This window comes from Capricornis sumatraensis, chromosome 2 (assembly GCF_032405125.1).
Source record: "Capricornis sumatraensis isolate serow.1 chromosome 2, serow.2, whole genome shotgun sequence".
NCBI lineage: Eukaryota > Metazoa > Chordata > Mammalia > Artiodactyla > Bovidae > Capricornis > Capricornis sumatraensis.
Window position 1 is genome coordinate 149,366,944 of NC_091070.1, and position 24,975 is coordinate 149,391,918.

The window sequence follows — 24,975 nt, forward strand, 5'->3', positions numbered from 1 at the left end:
CTTAGATAATTCCAGATTTTTTTTCAAATAGGAACTCAGTTTCCCAAACGGTGATTCCATGTCTCATAGAATGGCAGTGATAAGAATGAATAATGCTAAGTATTTTTCCATTTCATCATTTTATTTCATTTTTATCTTTGCTTCAATCTATCTGAAACCTCCCTACTTCTTTGGCTTACAGCTTCCCAAGATTCAAATGCGTTTACTCAACCTAACCATGTTGAAGAGAAAATGAAAATAGTTCAAAATTTAATCGCAGAAAATGTATGTCCTCCTATATGTCCCTTTCCTTTTCTTTCCCACTATCTTTTGTCCCTTCCCCCCATCTCTTATCCTTTTCTTTTCCATTCTATCTTCACGTTAGAAATGATTTTACAAAATAATGGTGTCTTTTGTATCCTACATTTGAACAACATTTCAGTGCTATTCTTTAGACAAAAGAATCATACCTCTTATTTTTCAAAAATATGTGGAGAAATAGTTTTAACTTTTGGGGAGAAGAGCTGTAACATGTATGAACCAGACTAATCAGTGTAAGCTGCAGAGAAAAACAACTAGCCTTATTCCCAGTCTGAGTTATAAAAGTGCATGCCCGCAAAACAATTTGGCTCAAACAAAGATGGGGCATTTCGGGTCCTGTAAGGCCATTCTCAAATAAATAGACTTTGGCAGAAGTTTTTAATGCTAAAAGGAAATTTCAATGAAAAATAATTATAGCAATGTTGGAGATCTGCTGAATTCATTTTCTAGTTAGCATTAACTTCAACTAAATAAGAACAATAAGAAGTATCCCATAGCTGCTCTAATTCACTGAGGTTTGCAAATGCACAGAGGTCTTTGGGCATCTGAAATGCTCTTAAGCAAGTGAACTAGTCATTAAAGTCGTTTCCCGCTTGAAACTCTGCAAGAGATTAACAAATTGCATATACACAAACAATTTGCAAACCAACTAACTAAAACTGGTAGCTTTCTACATCCTTTGATGTCTTACTTGTTTTCCTCTTACTTTTTTGTTAAAAAAATTTTTTAAGCAAGTTTTACTTTAAAATTACGTAACAAAAGAATAGATTCTGGAGGGCTCTGAATTATAATGAAAAGTTCATTAAAAGAGAGACACAGATGTTCTAACTGTACACCAGGTTCTCTGGTGTGTAGTGTTTAATGCCCTAGGTTGGGCTAAACCAGCCAATACTATATTTAGGCTACTCACAGTCCCAACTACTATTACTTTCCTTACCGTTTCCAGAGAACATGTATTTGTTATCATAAATATTTCAGAGGAGAATGCAAAACAGTGCCTTCCAGCACAGTTAGCCACAGCCTACTTACCACTTCTCTAGTGAGTTAAACTTTCCCTAACATCTTTCAGAATAAGAATTTAAAACTGTTTCTTGTATAAGATCTATCCACTTTTCTTTCCTTTTACTTCTAATGTCAAACAAAAAATCTGACCTAAGATTTTGTTAAATACTAAGTGAAAAAGAATTTTTGGAAATATTTTAAATGTGTAATTTTGTTTCATAAGACTATGTTTTTTTAATCAATTACATTTTCATATATGCTTTACCTTGAGTTCCATTCAATCTTCTTTTTGAAGTTGAGATTATTAAAACCTGGAGAAATCTTTGCTGAAAACCAATAACTTACAATGTGGAAAATAATCTGAAAGGTGAAAAAGCTGGCAAAACAAGTGCTGAGGACCAGTATGGTGTTGGTATCCATATTTCTTCAACCTGTTAAAAGAAATGATGGCTATAAATTCCTTTAAATTGCCTATAACACACCGAAATTAATTTTTAATTTTAAAAGAGTATGTGGTTGTATTTTTTTGCAATTTACTTTAGCACAAACATAAGAGTACAAGGAAATTGTATGAATTCAAACCTTTACCAGCTATCTGTCCTGGTATCTCATATTTGTACCTAAAAGAGGGGAAAATCTATTGTCTTAAAGATCTCAATATTATAAATGTCAGGAAACAAATTTAATACCATTTTACTCAAAACTATCTGAGTCTAGAGTTTAACATTATGAGGGAGTTTCAAATACTGTAATTGAAGATATTATTTTAGTAATATTTTTAATTAAACCAAGAACCAATCACCTGATTTCTCTATGTCTCAGTTACCTCATCTATAAAATGAGAAAGTTGGTTAGATAATTTCTAAGAAAAAATTATACCAAAAATAAGAATAGAACATTATCTGCAATAGCAAAACAAAACACAACCATCTAATAAAAAATAACTGTACCATGGGACAAACATTTAAAGTCTTAAGAAGAATACCACCTTGGAAAATAATCATACCATTGTTTTTGCTTAAATTAGTATTTAACCTAAAAAAAAAATATTTTTCAACCACACATATCCTTGAACCAAAAATCCTCTATGGTTTTTTTAATCTCTAAAATAAAAGATTTATATTAAAACTCTCCAGGTTTTAGGGACAGAATTACTGAAAGAATAGTAATATGCATATATACGCATTCAAAGTATATTTTCTATCTCATTGAGCTCAACTTTATTTGGCTTCTAAAAATCTCAGGAACATTCAGACCAAAAAAAAAAAAAGACACTAAATCATTTGCTCATATTCAGCAAATACAGCATTTCTATGACTTCATCTTTGATAGAGCTGACCCTCAAATGAAAAGGAAATGAATCAATACGCATTTCTAGCTGTATAATGTAAAGAAATAAAGTCACCTACTGAAGCCAATTCACTAGAGAAAAAATCAAGTCATTGACTACGCTGGCAATAACCCTACTTCATTCCCTTCCAACCAGGATATCATAATAAGAATCGGTCTCCCACAGGGCCCCTTCTGACTGAATTCATGTGTCTGTAATGAATTCCTTCCTCATTCTTTTTTTCTGGCCTGTGTGCACAGTAAAAATATTGATGTCACAATTCTTCTCTGTGAAATTCCATTAACTTCATTCCTCATTTAATTTTTTTAATTCAAGAAATGTTTATTGGGTATTGAAGTTTTTAATTTTAATTTATCTTGGTCTTTTAGCCTCATTTTAATATTAATCAAATAATACATAAAAGTAAGTTGCATACATAAATTAATGTCATCATAATTTGCTAAGTGAGATATGAAAAGGAAAATGTTTTTCTAAGATTCAAGCAAATAAGCATATGGATCCCATGTGGGCAGATCAGTTCAGTCACTCAGTTGCATCTGACTCTTTGCAACCTCATGCACTGCAGCACACCAGGCTCCCTGTCCATCACCAACTCCCAGAGCTTGCTCAAACTCATGTCCATCAAGTCAGTGATGCCATCCAACCATCTCATCTTCTGACATCCCCTTTTTCAATCTTTCCCAACATCAGGGTCTTTTCCAATGAGATTGTTCTTCGCATCAGGTGGCTACAGTATTGGAGTTTCAGCTTCAGCATCAGTCCTTCCAATGAATCTTCAGGACTAATTTCCTTTAGGACTGACTGGTTTGATCTCCTTGCAGCCCAAGGGACTCTCAAGGGTCTTCTCCAACATCACAGTTCAAAAGCATCAATTCTTCAGCGCTCAGCTTTCTTTATAGTCCAACTCTCACATCCATACATGACTACCGGAAAAACCATAGCTTTGACTAGACGGACCTTTGTCAACAAAGTACTGTCTCTGCCTTTTAATATGCTGTCTAGGTTGGTCATAGCTTTTCTTCTATGTGGTGGGCAGAAAAACAAAGACAATGAAACCAGAAACAAGAAGCTAGCGGAAACTCTAATCTTAAATGTGAAGATTTGTCCTTAAGGGTTTTGTGTGTTTGTTCCCTGGAGGTTCTAGTGGGTGGCCAGGCAAGAGCTGCTTACTTATTTCAGTTAAAATTTAATGTATACAATTAGCATTTATTTCATGAGTGTTTGCTAAAAGTTATAAAACATAGAAGGTGGCATGTAACATTATCCATTTTATGAATTGTTAATTTAAGTAACATTTTAAAAATCACTCAAACAATTCACCATTAAAAAAAAATTCCTCATTCCTTAAAAAAAAAAAGTTGCTTTTTATTAAGTTTTTGCTATTTTGCTCTACTGGATAGCATATATTTTCAATAGACGTTTGGTTAACTAGGTTTTTTAAGGAACATGTTGAGAATCTCCCTTTGCAAAAATGTTCCACTTTTAAAACTAAAAAGCTCCACATAATCAAGTTATGGCTTCCATTAAAGGCTCAAAGACAGAAGCTAATTAAATTGTTCAACTCCCAGCTTTGCTTCTTATTAATCAGTTGCTTGCTTCATCAGTCATGCCAAGTCAAGAACTAATTTAAGGAATTTAAAAAAAAAAAAAATCCCCAGGAAACCAACGTTTCCGGTAGGAAGCAACTGCCTCTGTTCATTCACTGAATCTGGCAAGAAAATGGTAAAAATGGATAAAACCAAATAATGCTCATCACTGACACAGATTAAAGGCCTTTTAGAGGTTAGTGGTTATTCAGTAGAGAAACACACAGTAAAAGCAGAAAAGTATTAGACGTGGTTCCTACACCTTTACATGTGGCAAAGAGCTGGTGGAACAGAGCTACCCTAGAACAGAGCAACAAGCTATCCCAGAACACAGAAACAAGGACAGAAGTGGGAAATATTTCTGTAGCAATTTACAAGAGGCGTGTCTAGACATGAACTTTAATTAGCCCATCTTGTTTCACAGGAATTATGGACACCAAAGAAACTCTTCCAGAGGCTTCCTGGATACCAAGATCTTTGTACTTTTTCCCCTAAGATAGTTCCATAAATTTTAATTCAAGTTTGTTTCTTGGTAGAGAAAACCATGAAAAATGTTTGGAGAAGGCCTCTCAACCATCAGCTTGTGAGGAGAATTCCAGGAAGAGGACTCCCAGAGGCAGGACCACTAGAGACATCTCGGCCAGGCTGATTCAGGTCTTCGGCCGACAGTTCACCCAACACCTGTCATGAGTCCACTCTGAGCCAGGCACTGGGATGCGACTCCAAATACAAAATGGGAGACATGCTCACGGGCCAGCAGGTAAGCAACAGACTGATCATCCCCACACAAAGTGGTAAACTCATGGTGCTAAGGGGGCACTCTCTGCTTTCCAGGGAATAAATACCCAGCAGATATGATATGTAAACAGTGAAGAGATATCCAGTGGTACTCAGGGTAAACCAAGAGAATGTCTTCTCTTCTACTAAAATCCCAACAAGACGCCTTAAGGCTGAAGCCCATAAAGATTCAGTTACACCAGCTGACTCTAGAACTACCAACCTGGGAATGCAACTGCTACTCCCCATGTTGGTTATCCCATTGTAACACAAAGAATTCCTTAGGGAGTATGTTGCAATCACCAATGTCACCTCCAATCTCTAATACACACACATACCACACTCCTTCATTCTCTGATAGAATTTCCAGATAAAACCACTGCTGTACTGATTAGCAGTAAAAATCCTTAAAACCAGGGGGAAAGGCCTTGTGTGGTTGTCTTTAAGGGCAGCAAGGAAGGAGGAAGCTGGGAAGAATGTTCTACACATGCTTAGCAGTCCTTTACCCACTTCTAGTAAGTTCCCTTTCCTATTTCCCATACTGATTCCAAACACTGATTGCTCTCAAACCTCCTGGTCTCCCTGTATTTCAATAGACGAGGTTTCTTCCCAATTCACCAAAAAATGTAGGCTCTCAAGTGTGAACTTCTGATGATGGCAATGTTTACCACCTCCCCTCACCCCAACCCAGAAGCTCTTCTCTGCACACTATGGATTCTGCAGGGGTGTATGTCCCACACTTTCAACATGGCTTACACTGTGTACAACCGAACCACACTATCTCCCAAGGAACCAGTCCTGAACGGTCAGCTACCCTCTCAATGGCTCCACAGGAGCATCCTGGAGACCCCCAGATTCTACATGGCCCAAGCAGAACTTAAACCCATTTCAGTCCTCCCCCCAGGGTTCCAGATCTCAGAGAAGGACAGTATCAACCATGACACCTCCCCACCTTCAATCTAGAGCAGTGCTGTCATCCCGGTCTCCTTATCTCTAACTCCCACAGTTAACTGCCAAGTCCTGGTAGGTTGAAGAATACCAAATGAATAGCAACGTGATTCCAGGGAAGTTCTGAAAATTTCTCTTGAGAGCCTTATGAACAACACAAAAATTGTGGCTGGTTAACAAAATAATTCCAGAGTTAATTGCAAAACTAGAACCAGCATGAAGATCAGTGATCTGAAGGAGATTTGAGAAATATCTCCTGCTATCACATAAGGTTCTCTCTTTTTGATCTCTTTCAGAAATATTTTTATAAATATTTATATGTTTACTCACTCTGCTTATAACAGAGCTGGGAAAGATAGCTAATATAATTAGTTAACAGATTCAGGTTTCAAAATTATCTTCAGAAGCTGAAATAATAATCCCAATCAGAAAAAAGGAATAAATTTTTAAAAGGTAATACCCAAGTATAGGACTTAGCATAATAGTGACATAATACACACAAATACACATGGAGGAAATCTTACCACTTTAATTTGCACAAACCAATAAGAAATAATAATGTAATAAAGACACTAATAACAAAAACAAACTTTAGAACCATTTATATCAGAGAGTTAGATCAAGACATATCAGCCCTATTTTACTCTGAATTAACCACATATCAAAGTACCTTTAGAGCAGTGTAACTAAGATGTGATTTTTAGAAAACATATCATATCATAAAGAGTTGAAGGGCTGAGAGATGTCAGCTTAGGAACAAGATTACTTAGAGAGGACTGAAGGGCATTCTGCGAACATCTAAAGAAGTGTCACATAGAAAAGTAAAAGAGAGAACTTACTCTGCGTTACTCCAGATGACCCAAATGTGGAAAAATTACAGAAAGGGAAGAGCTCACCTTAACTGAAGGAAACATCTTCTAATAATTTAGAAGTACCCAAGCGTCCATCAGGTGGCATAGTGGTAGGTGCAATGCAGGAGATGCAAGAGACATGGGTTCAATCCCTGGGTTGGGAAGGTCCCCCGGAGAAGGAAATGGCAACCCACTCCAGTAATTTTCCTGGAAAATTTCATGGACAGAAGAGCCTGGAGGGCTGTAGTCCATGGGGTCACAAGGAGTCAGACATGACTGAACACACACACAAATATCATCATGGAAGTAGTAAATGACCACAGGGTTACTTCACAAGCCTAAATTTTAGAGAACTTAAAAGTAAGATTCTGGAATTCTAGGACTGAATTGGCATCTAAAAGGTTAATTTTGTATTAGCTTCTCAACAGTCTATCACTTATGTTTTACAAAATCAAAATTAGGTGCATAAGAAAATATCAATTATGTACTACACAGTGGGAAGTACACAGGTTCTGTCACAGACTTGAATCTGAGCCTCACTTCCACCACTTGTTAGCTGTGTGACCTGGGACAAGTCACTTGCCTTGCCTTACCTGCATTTCAGTGTCTTCACCTGGAAAGTGGAGATAAGGACAGTATTAACCTGACATGGGGGATAAACCACAGAATGCTCGGTGCTTAGAACAGTACTTGGCATGTGGTGCACACTACAGTACTATTTATGCTTCCACTATTGTCCATCTCCTGGGTCTGTCATCACTCCAGCCAAGGAAAATAAGACCAGGCTCTGATCACTGGGCTCTTTTCTCTAACTCATCCCCTTTACCTTAGTCAACACACAAAACACAGGTGGCCCCACTGTAGAAATCTAGCCTCCACCATTGGACTATCCACTGTCATGCTCCAGTGTTCCTTCTGGTCACCTGACCCAGCCCATCGCCCCTCCACCTCCCACATGCTTCCACTAGCCCCCTGGAAGTGAAGGCCTACACCCAGAAAACAGTGCTCTCTCCGTGGCCTCTCCTCTGCCTGCTCTGAAGACACCCTCTTCTGCATGCTTTCAGCTAGCCCAGGCCCTCATCCATCAGGGTCAGGAGTGGCCCCACATCCTCTTTGCTCCTCATGGTTCACTTCAAGCCTCTCTCCTCCCTTCCCTCACCTCCCACAGACAACCAGGGTGTTAGGTCCTTCTATTCACACCCTCTCCCACTCCACAGTGATATCATATTCCAACGTCCTGAACATTTCCCCCCATTTAAACACTTTGGTCCTGGTTCACTTACATCCTCAAGCCCTGCCATCGTCCTGCGTGCATGCATGCTTAGTCATTCAGTCTGACTCTTTGCAACCCTACAGACTGCAGCCTGCCAGGCTCTTCTGTCCATGGGATTTTCCAGGCAAGAACACTGGAGTGGGTTGCCATTTCCTGCTCCAGGGGATCTTCCCGACCTAGGGATTGAACCCATGTTTCTTGAGTCTCCTGCATTTACCACTCAGCCACCTGGGCAACCCTGCCATCATCCTGACTGACTTCCTATGTAGAAGACCCAGTTTCCTTAACAACTCAATCCCTTAATCTTATCTTTCAACCTCTTATTTTTTGTTGGAGTACAGCTGATTGACAATGTTGTGATAGTTTCAGGTGTACAATAGCAGCTCAGCTATGCGTACACATGTATCCATTCTCCCCCAAACTCCCCTGCAATCTAGGCTGCCACATTGAGCAGAGTTCCCTGTGATATACAGTAGGTCTCTTAATCTTCATTTGGAATGGGACTTCAACCATCTGTTTGTCATCTCTTATCCATCACTTTTCTGCCTCCAAAATAATATTTCAAGAATTCTTTGTTGAACTTTCCTTCAAGTGTGCTTAGTGTGACAACATTCTCAAGGTCATTGACCTCTCAGCTTTTCCTCAATCCACTAGCCCTTTCCTCTTTTTATGTCCCTCTTTAATCGGCTTTGATCCTACAGCCCATCATTTCAATAAGTCTTTCTAACATCCCACATTCCCTTTCTATTGCCAAGGGCCGCCAAAACTCCAACGGTGGATATGTCCAACAATTTACACAGTGACAAGCCCCAAACAATCAGAGCACTGTTGGAAAAAGTCACATAACAGAGAAGACTGAGGCTGGGGAGTGTGAAATTACAGAGATCAAACAGCTCTCAACGCTGCTCTGCACTTCCAGTGCATTGCCCTTGCCAACCAATCCTTTTATGCTCTACAACTAATTTTCCAAACTGCCCCTCCTCTTTTCAAACCTCCAGCCATACAGCCCCATTTTCAACAAATACCCATCCTACTTCACAGAAGAAAAGAAGACAACATATAAAAAGTATGTGGTCACACTGGGTTGGCCAAAAAGTTCATTCAGGTTTTCCCATAGCATCTTATGGAAAAACCTGAATGAACTTTTTGGCCCAACATCAACCATTCAAACTACCCATCTGTCCTCCCTTCTCAAGACCACCTCTCTAACCTGTGCAAGTGGGACCATCCTCTCTGATCTTCTTGGGAAACTTTTGCTTCCCATTATCCTCTATTCTCTCTTCAACTATTGGTTTTATTTTATATAGCTAGTTACTTATTTTTGGCTGCACAGGGCCTTCATTGCTGCCTAGCAGCTTTCTCTAGTTGTGGTGAGCAGGGACTACTCTCTAGCTGTGGTGCACGGGCTTCTCATTGCAGTGTCTTCTTGTTGTAGAACATAGGGTCTAGATGCATGGGGTTCAATAGTTGCAGCACATGGGTTTAGCTGCTCCACAGCATGTGGGATCTTCCTGGACCAGGGCTTGAACTCGTTTCCCCTGCATTGGCAGGAAGAGACTTAACACCTAGACCCCTAGGGAAAAAAGCCCCCACTATTGTTTTTTAAACAGGCTCAAGTTCCCAGAAAAAAAAAAAAAAATCAATAAACTCCCACCTCTTCTTCATTGTCCTCTTTTCCAGTGTAATCTCTTAACCTTTCTCCTTCCCTCTTCCTTAAGGACAAAGTTCTAGAAAGGTTTGTAAATATCGTCATCATTTCTTAACTCTCTTACTCTTCATTCTTGTTCCCACCCTCGTTACTCCCCTGAAATAGTTCTTGCTAACATCAGTAACAACTTCTACGTGTAGCCTTTGTGCCCCCTGACATCGCTGCAACATTAGACACTATGGACCACCTTCTCCTTGAAACACTTTTTTCTTCCCTATGTTTTTACGACATCACACTTCTTCTGTCCAGAAACTAAGTAATAGAATCCCCTAAGTTTCAGTCCCTGACTCTCTTCTACTTGATTTCGCCTATGCCTGCAGCTTTGGTTACCACTTATATGCAGAAAAGTCTCAAGCTTAAACTCCACCCTAGGTCGCCCTCTGAGCTCCTGACATGTATAACCGACTGCCTGGCTCTTAGCACCACAGAGCATTTCAAACCCCGCTCAGGGCCTGACCTCCAAACCTGCTCCACCTCTAGGTTCTTCATTTCTTCTGTGAATGGTACCACCATACATTCCCATTTGACAGCCAGAAACCTAGGAATCATCCATGATAACTTGCTTTCCACGCCATCCTACTAAGCCACCATATCCTTTCCCTTCCAAAATAACTTTTCCAAAATAACTTTCAGAAACACCCATTTTTCTCAATCTGCTATCACCACTTTTCTGGACTGTCTCCAAATTGGTCTCTTTAGGGTGGAAGACAGATTGGAGGACCCCAGGGGAACTGGTTTTAAAAGCTGTCTCTGCTCATATCACTTCCTCACCTACCCCCAACCTAAAACACTCACTGGGTGCCCAGTCCTCTGATGAGGGCTCTGCTGTCCCCAGCTTCAAGAGGCACTTACCCTCACTTGCTTCCCTCCTCAGCCGACATGGCCTTCTTTCTGTCCCTTAAAGCTGCCAAGTTCCCTCCATCCTCAAGGCCTCTGAATAACCTATCTCCCCACTCCCACCCTGCCCCTCCACTGCCACAATAATGCTCAGGTCAATCCTCACTTCCTCAGGAAAGCCTTTCTGGAGCAATCCCGCCTCGTCTGCTTGCATGGCATCACCTCCCTCTCTTTTACAGATGCAATTTAAATGAACATCTCTCCCAGTGGAATATAAGCCCCATGAGGGTGGGAGACATGAACATTTTCCCCTCACTATGGTGTCCTCTTATCTAACACAGTGCCTTGCCACACAGGATGCACTCAACAAATGTCTATGAAATATAATAATGATAACAACTGACATTCATATTCTTACATGTGCTTTGCATTGTAAAATGCGAAGTTCCAGATCCCTCATTTCGCCAGTACAGTCAGAACACTGGAAATAAGAATTTTCTAAACTGACAACCTTAGTGTTACAGCATGAACACATACTGACTGCAAAAGGATCCTCACCTCCAAACAGCCAAAGTAAGAGTGAAGTGAAGTCACTCAGTCGTGTCCGACTCTTTGTGACTCCATGGACTGTAGCCTACCAGGTTCCTCCATCCATGGGATTTTCAAGGCAACAGTGCTTGAGTGGGTTGCTATTTCCTTCTCCAGGGGATCTTCCCTACCTAGGGATCGAACCCAGGTCTCCTGCGTTGTAGGCAGATGCTTTACCATCTGAGCCACCAGGGATTGAGCATGTGCCTCAGTCTATTTGTGCTGCTATCACAAAACACTACAGACTGAGAGACTTTAAAATACCATATGTTTATTGCCCACAGTTCTGGGGGCAAGAAGTGTGATATCAGGATACCAGCATGATTGGAGGAGGGCCCTCTTCTAGGTCACAGAGTTCACGTGATGGAAGAGGCGAGGAAGTGCTGTGGTATCTCTTTTACAAGAGCACTAATCCCATTCATGAGGGATCAACCCTCATGACCTAATTACCCGCAAAGACTCCACCTACTATTACCACCACTTTGATGGTTAGGATTTCAACACAAGAATTTTGGTGGGGGAGCCACAAACATTCAGACCACAACAGTATGATATTTGGTGTCTATTCCAACCAAGGTGTGACAGGTGTTCTCAAGTTTTCAAGAGTATATTTAACTGTAATCTGCACTGTGTTTTCATATTCTTTCCAATTACAGAGGTACTTGTCAATTTATCTACCAGTAGCCCTAACATATAAAAGTGTTTTAAAAGTCTCTATTAACAAACTGTAAGCCATTTGTAAATGAACACAAGACTATAAAAAATGAGATATTCACCATACCAAACAAATAAAAATCCTACCAAAAAAACACCAGCTCCCCACCCATTCTGGTTTGACTTGCGTTTTCCTATGGCTGGAACATTGAAATCATCTTTCTCAGTGCTCACAAAATGTCAATAATTAACCAGAAACATTAAAACCACTTGGTAAAGAATAAATTATCTACTACCCACTTTTGACTTTTCATTCATGTAAACATTTGAGCATCAAATGTGTACATAGCTTTTGGCTAACTGCAGTCACTGCTTTTGTTATTGTTTTGTTATTATTGTTAATTCTGCATTAAGAGCTATATTTTAAAAAGCTAGGAGAATCCACCTCTTTTTTTTTTTTTCTTCTAGGCATCAAGTTTAAGAACCATTAGCACTGGAAAAGTCTAAAACCCCAGCTGCATAAATGTCAACCTAATTTCTATAAATCCTCCAATAATCATGGTACCACTTTTTAAACTGAAGCAAGTGAAAAGAAATGAAGACTAACCCAGAAAAGGCTAAAGAACCCCATAAGTTACACTCCTTTTCTTGAGGATATGAAGTTACTTAAGATTTAAGAAGGAATTGCTCATTACTATGGAAAAGATTGCTCCATAGTTCTTCCCTATCAGTTAAGATCCTAAACTTTGAATAAGGGTATCCCCAGCAGAGACATTACTTTGCCTACTAAGGTCCGTCTAGTCAAGGCTATGGTTTTTCCAGTGGTCATGTATGGACGTGAGAGTTGGACTGTGAAGAAAGCTGAGAGCCGAAGAATTGATGCTTTTGAACTGTGGTGTTGGAGAAGACTCTTGAGAGTCCCTTGGACTGCAAGGAGATCCAACCAGTCCATTCTGAAGGAGATCAACCCTGGGATTTCTTTGGAAGGAATGATGCTAAAGCTGAAACTCCAGTACTTTGGCCACCTCATGCGAAGAGTTGACTCATTGGAAAAAACTGTGATGCTGGGAGGGGTTGGGGGCAGGAGAAGAAGGGGACGACCGAGGATGAAATGGCTGGATGGCATCACTGACTCGATGGATACGAGTCTGAGTGAACTCCAGGAGTTGGTGATGGACAGGGAGGCCTGGCGTGCTGCGATTCATGGGGTCGCAAAGAGTCAGACACGACTGAGCGACTGAACTGAACTTACATTTTTCCTATACTTTCAACCCTTTCTCTTCCTAGAATATATAATAGAATTCAAGTAAAAAAGAAAATGTTTTATTCTGCTGTTACAGAGCTTGGCTATGGTTAATCCCCTGAAACAGGTTTTTGTTTTTTTGTTTTTTGAATATAGATTGTTTAATGAAAACAAAGAATGAAATATGTAAGGGTAAATATCCATACATATCTAACTGACCTTTATTACTACCAAGATTTTATGTAATAATTACAATCACAGAGTGTTAGGGCCAGAAGAAGGCTAAATTGTTCCCCAAAACTGGCTATAAGAGTCACCCACTCCCAGGCAAAACATTCAGGGTAATCTATGTCATGGCAACTTTTCTGTCGTTCTTATTTAAACATTTTAATTTCATTTTACATTGACTCCTGGCTTGGGATTTGTTTTTATAATGCCTAACAAGAAGTGAGGCTGTAATAAAAAAAAAAGGTCTTCTTTTCCAGCTCCCAACCCACTGAAGAATACTTTCCTTGGGCAATTCAAGAGTTTATTTTCCAGGGTCTTAAGGCTGAGCATAGATGGCACAATTATTTGATAAATGTTGCTTCCTAGCATCTTACTCCACTCAAAAACTTTCATAAAGAAGTCTGCCTTTTGAACTTATAAGTTCTAACCACAGCCACTAGATTATGGATAAGCCAGAATGCCTTAAGCCAGAAGACAGAAACAATTAGAAGATCACACTAATATAGTATCTGACACAATCAAAAAGTGAGGGGTTGGAATTTGAGGACCCATCTTTAAGGAGCTCAACATTTCAAACACAATGCACTCCCTGAGCCTTAGAAGGGGTCTGTGCAAATGAGAGGCTCTGTAGCTGACGATGGGACCAGGTGGGACCACATAAGCTGGGGGACTCTGGGAGAGGAGGCGGTTTTGCATCCGATCTCTCCCAGCTTCTGATGTGCTCATTTTCAGATTTCCACTCTTCCTTTCCTGGAGGGATCACAGCAGGAGCCTCTTGGCTTGGGACTACTGGCTTCCTGCCAACACTAGGAAATCCAGGAAAAGCTGGACAAAGCAAGTTTTCCAACTGTGTTTTGTTCTTTAAAAAAAAAAAAAGAAAGAAAGAAAAGAAATCACTGGGACACCTGCCAAGCAACCTAGAACTTCAGAATCTAAGGAGACAGGGAGGGCCTTCTCATCTCCAAATTGTCCACCTGATTACCCCCGAGGAAGGGCTCAGGATGCAAGAAAGGGACTGTGGCAGGGCTTTGCCTGCCTGCCTGTTTGTCTTCTATTTCTCTCTTGCCTGCTCTCCACAGGAAAAAAGGAGATTGTATTAAATGGATTTGAGGAGTTGAAGAACCTTAAACAATTGGGCAAATTTCTCCCACCTGTTGAGGTCTTAAGCCAAATTAAAGAGATGGGAATACCAGATCACCCCACCTGCCTCCTAAGAAATCTGTATACAGGTTAAGAAGCAACAGTTAGAACTGGACATGCAACAACAGACTGGTTCCAAATTGGGAAAGGAGTACGTCAAGGCTGAATATTGTCACCCTGCTTATTTAACTTCTGTGCAGAGTACATCATGCAAAATGCTGGGCTGGATGAAGTACAGGCTGGAATCAAGACTGCTTGGAGAAATATCAATAACCTCAAATATGCAGATGATGTCACCCTTCTGGCAGACAGTGACAAGGAACTGAAGAGCCTCTTGATGAAAGTGAAAGAGGAGAGTGAAAAAGTTGGCTTAAAACTCAACATTCAAAAAACTAAGATCATGGCATCTGTTCCCATCACTTCATGGCAAATAGATCGAGAAACAGTGGAAACAGTATCAGACTTTATTTTGGGAGGCTCCAAAATCACTTCAGATGGTGACTGAAGCCATGAAATTAAAAGACATTTGCTCCTTGGAAGATAAGCTATGACCAACCTAGACAGCCTATTAAAAAGCAGAGACAATACTTTGCCAACAAAGGTCCATATAGTCAAAGCTATGGTTTTTCCAGTAGTCGTGTATGGATGTGAGATTTGGACCATAACAAAGGCTGAGCGCCAAAGAATTGATGCTTTTGAACTGTGGTGTTGGAGAAGACTCTGAGAGTCCTCTGGATATTAAGGAGATCCAAACAGTCAATCCTAAAGGAAATCAGTCCTGAATATTCATTGGAAGAACTGATGCTGAAGCTGAGACTGCAATACATTGGCCACCCGATACAAAGAGCTGACTCATTTGAAAAGACCCGATGCTGGGAAAGATCGAAGGCAGGAAGAGAAGGGGATAACAGAGGATGAGATGGTTGGATGGCATAACCGACTCAATGGACATGAGTCTGGGCAAGCTCCTGGAGTTGGTGATGGACAGGGAAGCCTGGCATGCTGCAGTCCATGGGATCGCAAAGAGTCAGACACAACTGAGTGACTGAACTGAACTGAGAGAAAGAGAGCTAGAATCAAATACTAGTCCTGGTATTCATCAAGCGGTCCTGGGCAAGAAGACTATGACCTGCAAGATCTATAAAATGGAGATAAGGTGCCAAAGGTGCAAGACAGTTATGTGGAGTAAGTGAAATGAGTTAAACACACCTAGCACAGTGTGTGGCACATGCCGCCACTTGCAGCAAGTCATTTAATGGCCATAAATTCCTTTGTAATGTGGCATTACCATCCTACCATTCAAAGGTATGTCATCCTTGTCTCTGTCCCCTGTGAATGTGGGTTGGCCTTGCCACCTGATGACAGGCACAGTAGAAGAGAGGGTTCCAGAGTCTAGGGAGGCCTCCAAAGACCTTGTAGCATCTGCCTCTCACTGTCTGGGAGAGTTACCCAGAGACTGCCGTGTAAAGAAACCTGTCTGGCCTACTGGAAGATTAGAGGCCATATGGAGAACTGAGGCTGCCCAGCTGACAGCCAACATGCAATACCAACTACCAGCCATGCCGGTAGGTCCACCCTGGACCTCCCAGCCCCAACTGACCCTCCAGCTGAATGCAGACACAGTAATGAACCTATAACCAACAGAGTAACTGCTCAACCACCAACCAGAATCAGAAGAAAGAAACTGTCTTACGTTTGGGAGTGGCTTGCTATTAAGCAATAAATCAAAACACCACTCAATAAAGTATATCATTTATTACTACCACTCTTTCCTAACCAGAAATTGTTACATCTGATGGCACCAAGTCACACAGGGATAGGATATTCTATTTAGCAATAGATCAAAACACCACTCAATAAAGTATATCATTTTTACTACCACTCTTTCCTAACTAGAAATTGTTACATCTGATGGCACCAAGTCACACAGGGATAGGATATTCTGTATCTTAAGCAATGTGATCATTTCCCCCTTCCCTTAACCAGTACTGTTGCCTGGAGAATCCCAGGGACGGGTGACCCTGGTGGGCTGCCGTCTATAAGGTTGCACAGAGTCGGACACAACTGAAGCGACTTAGCAGCAGCAGCAGCAGCAGTATGACTTGATTAGGGAATTTGGTGGCTTCAGTGAGAAGACAGCCAAGGAATTTCAAAATTCTCTAAGTGGACCTTTGTCCTGTTACCTAAGAGCCACTTAAATCCCTACCCAAGGTACTTTGAGAGTGGTTTCTCTTCTTACCTCCTTCCATAACACTGCCATTGCCTCAAATTGCTTCCAACTGCATTTTTTTCCAATAAACATGGTACTTACCTGACTCAGTATCTGATCTGACACTTTCAGGTAGTCAAAAAATCTAAATGCATTGACGTGTTTCTTTGAACCATTTCACAGATCAGAGAGTTGATGATGTGCAAAACAAATCTGATGTGGCTTCAGGTGAATTCAAGTTTAACATTTATTACAAAGCTTATGTTTAAATACAGAGTTAAGTCCTATAAAATACCTAAGCTTGGCCCATAGACTTGGTAACAAAGAACTGTTCTGGGTCAATGTTCATGAGACCAGGCTTAAGTGAAGGAGGTTATGGAAGCTCAGATCCAGGTGGTTCAGGAAAGTTGAACTTTCCCCAGCTTTACAAAACAGGATCAAGCTACCCCAGCTTATAGTTCTTTACTGCCAGAAACACTCATTCTACAACCTATTAACAATGTTAAGCTTGGTGATGCTCTCAAGGCTTCTTGGAACTGTAGCTCTGACCTTTCTAATTTGTGGAGCTGATCAGTAAGCACATTACCATCCTTCCTGCATGGACCAAGTGCAGAGTTTTGCTCTTTTTTGTTTTAAAGAAAAACTTTTTCTTCAATCTTTGTTATGGTTCAAATACATTCATGTCATTGAAAACATCTCACTTCTTGCTTTGTAACTTGCAAGCCTAGTATTCTTGGGTAAATGAGTTCTACTAAAATTCCACTAAATTTAGAAATTCCACTAAGATTATAGATCCTCTACTACTTTGCAGGAAAAAAAAAAAAAAAAAACTGTCCAAGAACAATATCGGATGACTGTTTTCATTGGACATTGTATCCTCTTAAAGCTATTTCTGGATTAAACCCATGAACTTATACCTCACCCTAATGACCTTTCACTGGCAGTACCAAGGCATAACACCCCTGGCCAGAACTGAGGAACATGATATGAAATACATAAAGCAAGGTCACTAGGTTTTATTGTAAGATACCAGGAATGCGGTTGGGCAGGCTGGCCACTGCAAATGCAGCATTTTCTTAATGCAAATCCAAAGGAGAAATTTCTTTCACCTCCTCGAATCAGGAATAGATGGGCTTCTCCAATCTGGTTTCTCTTCTGGACACCTTAGGGCTTATTCTGGATTGTTGGCCTCTTCTCTTTGGTTGCTGGAAATCTGATAGCCAGAACTTTCAGGAAGAATAGAACAGCACTTCAAGGTACACTTGCCAGCCTCACTCATACCTCCATCTTATTTTCCTTCCACTTATTTTTCTTACTTATCCTAAGTTTATTTTATCTTGTCATATTGCGTGCATCTTTGTAAGCCTTCCCCAATCATTTCTGGAACAGGGTGGGATATAATTAAAGGCATAATAATCAGTGTGTATGCCTAATTCCTCCACTCTAGAGAGAGCGAGCTCTTGTAAGCAAGTGCTGTGCATTGCCCCACTTTAAAAACCCTATAGTGTCTAGTGTTGTGCTTTTACTGTTAAATAAGTATTTGGGGAGTTAAATGGCAGAATATGTACACTTTGATAGCATTATGTTACCTGAATTATGAAACCAGCAGTATACTTATGATTTTATCTTTTATCCTCAGAACAAATTCACATGAGTGTGAAGGGATGCACATACAAGAGTTTCCTTTAGCATTAGTTATGAGAAGTAACCTCAAGATCCAATGATAGGGACATGGTTAAATATATACACACAGACACACTATCCCAAGTTATACAGACCCTGAAATGAACAGGAGGATAAAGAAGAATGTCTGTCACATACTACAAAGTGTAAAAGAATGGTAAGCTGCTGCAAAATGATACATTTTCATAAATACATAGCTGGGCACATTCTGGTATTTGTACAGAAAGAAGGCCTGAAGAGCTACACCCTGCAAACTGATAACTGGTTGAGGCTGGCGGTGAAAGGGAGGTGGGGTAGGAGCTGGGGGTGGGGGGGAGAAATGAACTTTCACTCTCTGGAACACTGATTGTAATTTTTTTATAATGTGCAAGTATCACTCTTGTGATTTAAAAATTAAAAGCACTGAAGAAAACATTTAGAGACTTGAGGCTACAATGCACTCTCAAATTCTCAAAATGCCTAATGTCTTAAGGGTTTTTTGGGAGATTCTAAACTGGGATACTCCCAAAACGCTCCCTTTGCTGCAAGCAGCCAGGCCTCACCTTCCTGCAACGGGGCCTTCCTCCCTGTAGACTTTATCTTGTCCTGGATTTCTGCACAAAGTATACGAGAAATTGATCTGTTCAGTAACACCCATACAGGTGGTCAAATACAAAAAGGCAAGGAATCTTTCTCCATCAGAACATAGCTGTAGAATTTATAAGTCCTTTAAACAGCATGTGGGCTTCCCTGGCAGCTCAGTGGTAAAGAATCCACCTGCCAATGCAGGAGACGGTGGGTTCAATCCCTGTGTTGGGAAGATCCCCTAGAGAAGGAAGAGGCAATCCACTCCAGTATTCTTCCCTGGGAAATCCCATGGACCAAGGAATCTGGTGGGCTACAGTCCACGGGGTTGAAAAAGAGTCAGACATGACTTGGCCACTAAACAACAACCACAAAATAGCATGTAATAAATTATAGAGCATTTAAATTCATAATTGATTCAATATTTTCACATGTATTAGGGAAAAACATGTTAACTGAGTAACATGAGTATGGGGAAATATGTCCCTAAAAATGAAACACTTTGTAAAGAGGGGTTTTTAATTTGTTCTAAATTTTTTATCAAATGAAAATTCCTTCTTCCTCCTCTTCCACTAAATAAATACCTGCCAAACAAGAGTTTCCTATACCTTCAAACTGTACTTTTTAAAGGTTTTTTTTAAAGCCTATTTGGAGGAAGCTAAATAAATTAACTTGACGAAGATAGTTTCTCTGTGTCCCCCAAATTTTAAAGTTAAACCAAAGCCAAGTAAGTATAAATCTACTGATGTACCAGTTACTTCTAAAGTGGCCAAGGCAGGACACAGTGAACACTAACATAGCCCAGGCCTGGATCCAATGTGAACTCCAAGCCTGGGCTCCATGGGAACAGTCAGGTGGAGACTATATGTCTGGACCTCACAGACGATGTCAGAGAAACAAGGTTCAAAGCATTAGACAGATAGCAGAAAGCTGAGGAGAGCTGAAGTCAGACACTGAAAACATCAACTAAGGGAGGAAAGGGTCTTCCCTGGTGGCTCAGTGGTAGAGAACCCTCAGGCCAATGCAGGAGATTAATGGGTTTGATCCTTGGATCAGGAAGAATCCCCTGGAGAAGGAAACAGCAACCCACTCTACACCAGTATTCTTGCCTGGGAAATCCCACAGACAGAGGAGCCTGGTAGGCTACAGTCTATGCGGTCGCAAAAAAATCAAACACGACTTAGCAACTAAACAACCAGGTGAGAAAATCAGACAAGGCAGAGGCGGGTCAAAGGAAGGATCCAACTAGGTCAGATGGCTTTGTATTTGTCCACGGGTGAGGGTGTTAGGTGCTGGAGTCAGATGTTAATTATTATAAAAAGTAAATCAAAGGCGTGCAGATCACCTCTGCCCTTGATTAAACACCAGGGCACAGCTAGTGGATATAGCTCCAAGGTGCTGGCTCACCTATTTCTCCAAAAGCTTTTTTGGCAATCCCAAAGACTGTGAAGATGATTCCAGTTTGATTGTAGATCTTGAAATAGATGTCAAAGGAATAATCTAACCCTTTTATAAAATGCAATGAGAATCCTTCCCCAACTCGCTGTGAGGCAAGCAGCCACTTCCTAAGGAGTTTGATCAGCAAATGGGGTTTTGAAACAACACATCTATCCACTGCTTCTGTAAGAACTTCCCAAAGCCGCCTAACCACCTGCCCACTACACACTGGGAGGCTCTTTGCTCCCTATCCAGCTGATGAAAGTGACCTAGTCCATCAGCCAACTTGTTCTGAGTCCATCTGCCTTCTTATTTAACCTAAGGAGAGAAGCATACTGATCTAAAGACACTGCTTTCAAATCCAAGTTTACTCCTTCCACACTTCCTTTTCCCTTAAAACCAGTTATTTTGCTTTGAAGCAGACAGACCTGGCATCAAGTTCTACTTTTGCGCCTTCCCATCCAGCTGCCCTCCATTAACGTGAGTCTGGTGTCTATCAGATAGAGATGAGCTCCCGTATTCCCTTTGTATCCTCCTGGTCCAGAGATCTCCCAACCATGTCTATACATCCCTACCTCCTCCAGTATCTCCAAGCCCAGTGCTCTGCCCGCTCCACTGCAACCTGCTTTTCCATCCATTAGACAAATGGTTTCCAAATAGTGGACTGTGATCCATTAATAGTTAATGAGTTTTTCAGAACACAGAATAGAAACAGAAACGTGTGCTCAGTTGCTCAGTTGTGCCTGACAGACTCCATGGAATTTTCCAGGCAAGAATACAGGAGAGGGTTGCCATTTCCTACTCCATGGGATCTTCCCAGCCCAAGGATCAAACCCGTGTCTCTTGCATCTCCTGCACTGGCAGGCAGGTTCTTCACCACTAGTGGCACCTGGGAAGTCCCGTTCTTCCATCCATTAGACAAATGGTTTCCAAATAGTGGACTGTGATCCATTAATTGTTGATGAGTTTTTCAGAACACAGAATAGAAACAGAAATAGAGTAGAAATAGAAACGAAAATAGAAGCAATACTCAGTAAGGGTACATATTGTTTCATGAAACCTGTTTCACATACACATATACTTACTCATGTCCTAAGTCAATGTGAAAATTGTACTGCTCATCTCGTACTGTGTTGTAATCCAAAAATGCCTGAAACAAGCCTTTGTCCATCTAGTCAGACCCCACCCCCCTTGCTGCTGGGCCCGCTGCGACTGCTTTCTCCATGCTGGCCCCAAGCTCTGAACAGACTGCCAGCTGTCTTCTTCATCGGCTGTTTGCACAAACCTTGGCCTTTTACAGTGACTCACAAGCTCCTTCTCATGTAGCCAGGAACTACCTTGTCCTTGATCAGACCAATGTTCACACACACCTTTGGTATTCTAGGCCCTCTTTTCAGGTCTGGGATCTGCTAGCAGTATCTCCAACTGTTTCACTATGAATAACAACCCCAGAGCAGCAGGACTCCATTTCTTTGTATGCTACCTTTCATCTCCAATGAGGAAAAAAACATCACCAAAGTCACTCTTGAAATAACCTTAGATTTTCTTACAAAAGTAACCTCACTTTCCTGATGTAATATGTTCCCTGGTGTAATACATACAGCTCCTGATACCAATGCCAGGTGACTACAGCTCACCCCTCCTGTTGAATTAAAGTCTGTCTCCCATCCTTGAGAACAGATGGCTAACCCACCTCCATGTTGCTATCTTCTTCCTCTCACAAAGCAAATGGAAGGAGAGAAAGCATCACCAGGTGACCGTAGGAGTGTGGGCCTCCTTTCCTCTCTCAAGGGCGAGGACACAAGCTGTCCAGCACAATGCCACCCTGGTCCTGCCCTCCCTTGTCCAAGTGCCCACACTTCCCACAGAGACAATTCACGCATTATCTTCCTGGACAGAAAAACTCATTCTCTGTAATTCTCCTGTAGATCATCCAGTTTACTTTTCTCAATCAAACTAGGTATCCCACTTTTTAGCCTTCCAAGAGATAACAAAGCCACATGAGTCCATCATCTGTAGGATGTGGGACATTCGTTTGAGAAGAAGGGCACGGGGAGACACAGGTCTGAAGGTTTCTTGTGAAGCAAACTGCTCAGTTTCCTTTCCCACATGGAAGGCCAGCTTTGAGGGAGGATCATACATGTGGGACGTCAGTTTGAGCACCAAGGGAGGGAATGAACAGGTCTGAGAACTGCAGGACAGCTGTGCTAGGCTTGGAAGGGCAAGAAACACTCGCAAAGTGAAAGGGGGAAAGGGTAAGTCACATCTAGGGCACATTCCAGAATTTTCCTTGCTGCCCCACAACCCCCTCTCTGTGACCTGGCCCTTTCCCCATTTCTCAGTCAGGAATCTAGAGCCCCCTTACCATCTCTCTGGTTTTTGGGAGGGAGGGCCCTCCAGCCCCTCCCAAGTCATTTCTTCCTCCTCCCCTACTCCTAGCTGAAGAAGCTCTGAATCAATCTAGTCCTGAATTAGATTTCTGATGGCTCCCTGCCCGAGGCCTCTGTTTATCTTGCTCATCAAATGAATCTCTCTCGGATGGAGATTTTAGAAAATCAAGGAAAAGACAGGCCAAACTCTTGAATCCACATTCTAGGGTCTACGTGGAAGACTTGCTTTTTAGGAATTTACTATAAAGTTTCAGCCCCTTGATCCCTGCCATTCCTAGGGACCTCTAAGCATACAGCTTGAGTTGCAAAGAGTCATTTTTCTTTCCAGCAAGATAAAGAAGGCTAAGGGTGAAAGGAACAAGAACAGAAAGTTAAACAGTGTAAAAATCACTACTGACTGAGCAGTTTGGTTTGCGGCATCTGCCTTTAGGTGAAACTCGTGCAAGATCACACAATAAGGATTCAAACTCTGGAGGGAGGTAATGTGGCAAAAAGGAGTTGCAGGGGTAAGGAGAAATAAAGCACGCTCAAAATGTACTAACCTCAGGATCACCTAATAGCATAGGAAGGAGGAGACAAATAAACTAAAATCCATGCTTCCTCAAAGGAATCTTTCAAATTTTCTAGTGTTGCAAGAGCCTGCTTTTCTAATATAGTTTCACCAATTTAAGGACAGATAAACAAGGAGAAAATTCTCTACTTCACACAGCTCAGTTAAAAAGGGACTGGGATTCTGTAATATATTATCTTAACTGGCTACATAAAGATGAGGCTGCATTCCAAACTATACCCTGCTGGGCTCACACAGCAGTATCTCACTTAAAACACACAATCTAAGATCCATTTTTCTCAGCTCCATTTATGACTGGGTGAAGATTTTTTTACAGTGACGGTTGTTTTCTCCGTACTTCACACACCGACTCATAACATCTCACAGACTCTTCCAACTTGTCCCCAAATTGGAATCAGATTCATTTAAACATTATCAAAGATCACTCTTTAAGGATAATTTTATAAAAATGTGTACCACATGCACATTTAGATGTGTAAAACTAAGAAAACACTGGCCAGCAACAGCGACCCTTTCATGAACATAGACAACTTACAGTGCCTTCAAGAAGGGCCATAGACAAATGCCAGCATTACGGGTCCCATTACATGGCTGAGTAAACCGAGGCACTTAGTTTGATAAACTTGCTCCGGGATATAATGGTAGAGCTGGAAATAGAAACCAGTTTCTCCCTGACTTTGAGCCCAGCCCCTCTCCCACTAGACTCTTCAGCACTCGCTGGCTAAAAATGGGACCCACTTGAGAACTGCAAGGGTAAATGAAAGCTGCTTGTTTTATTTAGTAGCGGGGAGGTGAGAGACCGGGGAGACTTACCTACTTGATGCACCTGATCGTGTACTGGCCTCTAACAAGAAAGCTTTCCATGGATGACACAACACCCGCCCCTTTGAGCTGAGACCCCAAGGCACCGACAGGCAGCCCCAAGCAGCCCAAATCACACCGCCCGGGAAACACGACTGGAACGCAGGGCGTCCGGACGACGCGGGGGCCGCGGGCCCGGGGACACCATCTGTGCCCAGAGCGGCGTGGGAGCCCGCCGCGCCGGGATGCTGCTGCGCCGGTCGCACACACCTGCTGGAGCCCTCCCTGGAACCCCCGGCCGCCTCCCGCGCGGGGGACTCCCACCCAGCCTCCGGGCGCCTGAGCCCTCGGCCTCACTAGGCCGGGGGCGGGAAGCCGCGGAACCCCTCCCGCGGGCTGCGCTCGGCGATGCGGAGAGCCGCTGGGCAAAGCGAGCCCGCCCTCTTTCCGAACCCTCTCCAAACCGCGTCACCTGTGCCGGGTCCCGGGGCGACTCGCGCGCGGGCGGCAGTGAGCCGGGCCGGGAGAGGGCTGCGGGTGGTTACAGGAGCCTGGTCATCCGGCCCGGCCCGAGGACTGGCGCCGGCAAGAGCCGTCCCGCGAGATGCTCGGCGGGAGCCAGGGGAGCCTTGGGCTCCGGGCCGCTGGAACAGCAGCGGAGGCTACTGCTGCCGCCGCGGCCGCCCGGACTGCGGGCTCGGGTTACCGCAGAGCGTCTCCTTAAAGGGGCCGCGGCGCTCGGGCTACGGCTACGGCTCCCCGCGGCTCCGACCCCCGGCCAAAGTGGGCGGGGCCCCGAGGCGGGCGGTGGGGCCGACCTTTGGGTGATGGAAC

At 42.2% G+C, this 24,975-nt stretch overlaps 1 protein-coding gene and 1 non-coding gene across 2 annotated transcripts in view; both read right to left on the reverse strand.

Moving 5' to 3' along the window:
- TLCD4 (TLC domain containing 4) overlaps nt 1-24,645 on the reverse strand; it is a 63,610-nt gene extending 38,965 nt beyond the window's left edge. Inside the window, exons 1-2 of the mRNA XM_068965980.1 lie at nt 24,614-24,645; nt 1,568-1,733 (exon numbers count right to left, since the gene is read on the reverse strand). Of these exons, the coding sequence (XP_068822081.1) occupies nt 1,568-1,722 (155 nt within the window). The 5' untranslated portion in view covers nt 1,723-1,733; nt 24,614-24,645. The remainder of the gene's footprint in view (nt 1-1,567; nt 1,734-24,613) is intronic.
- TRNAC-ACA (transfer RNA cysteine (anticodon ACA)) lies at nt 11,345-11,416 on the reverse strand. The gene has a single exon. It is a non-coding gene; the product is annotated as a tRNA-Cys (tRNA).
- Nucleotides 24,646-24,975: the final 330 nt, after the last annotated feature.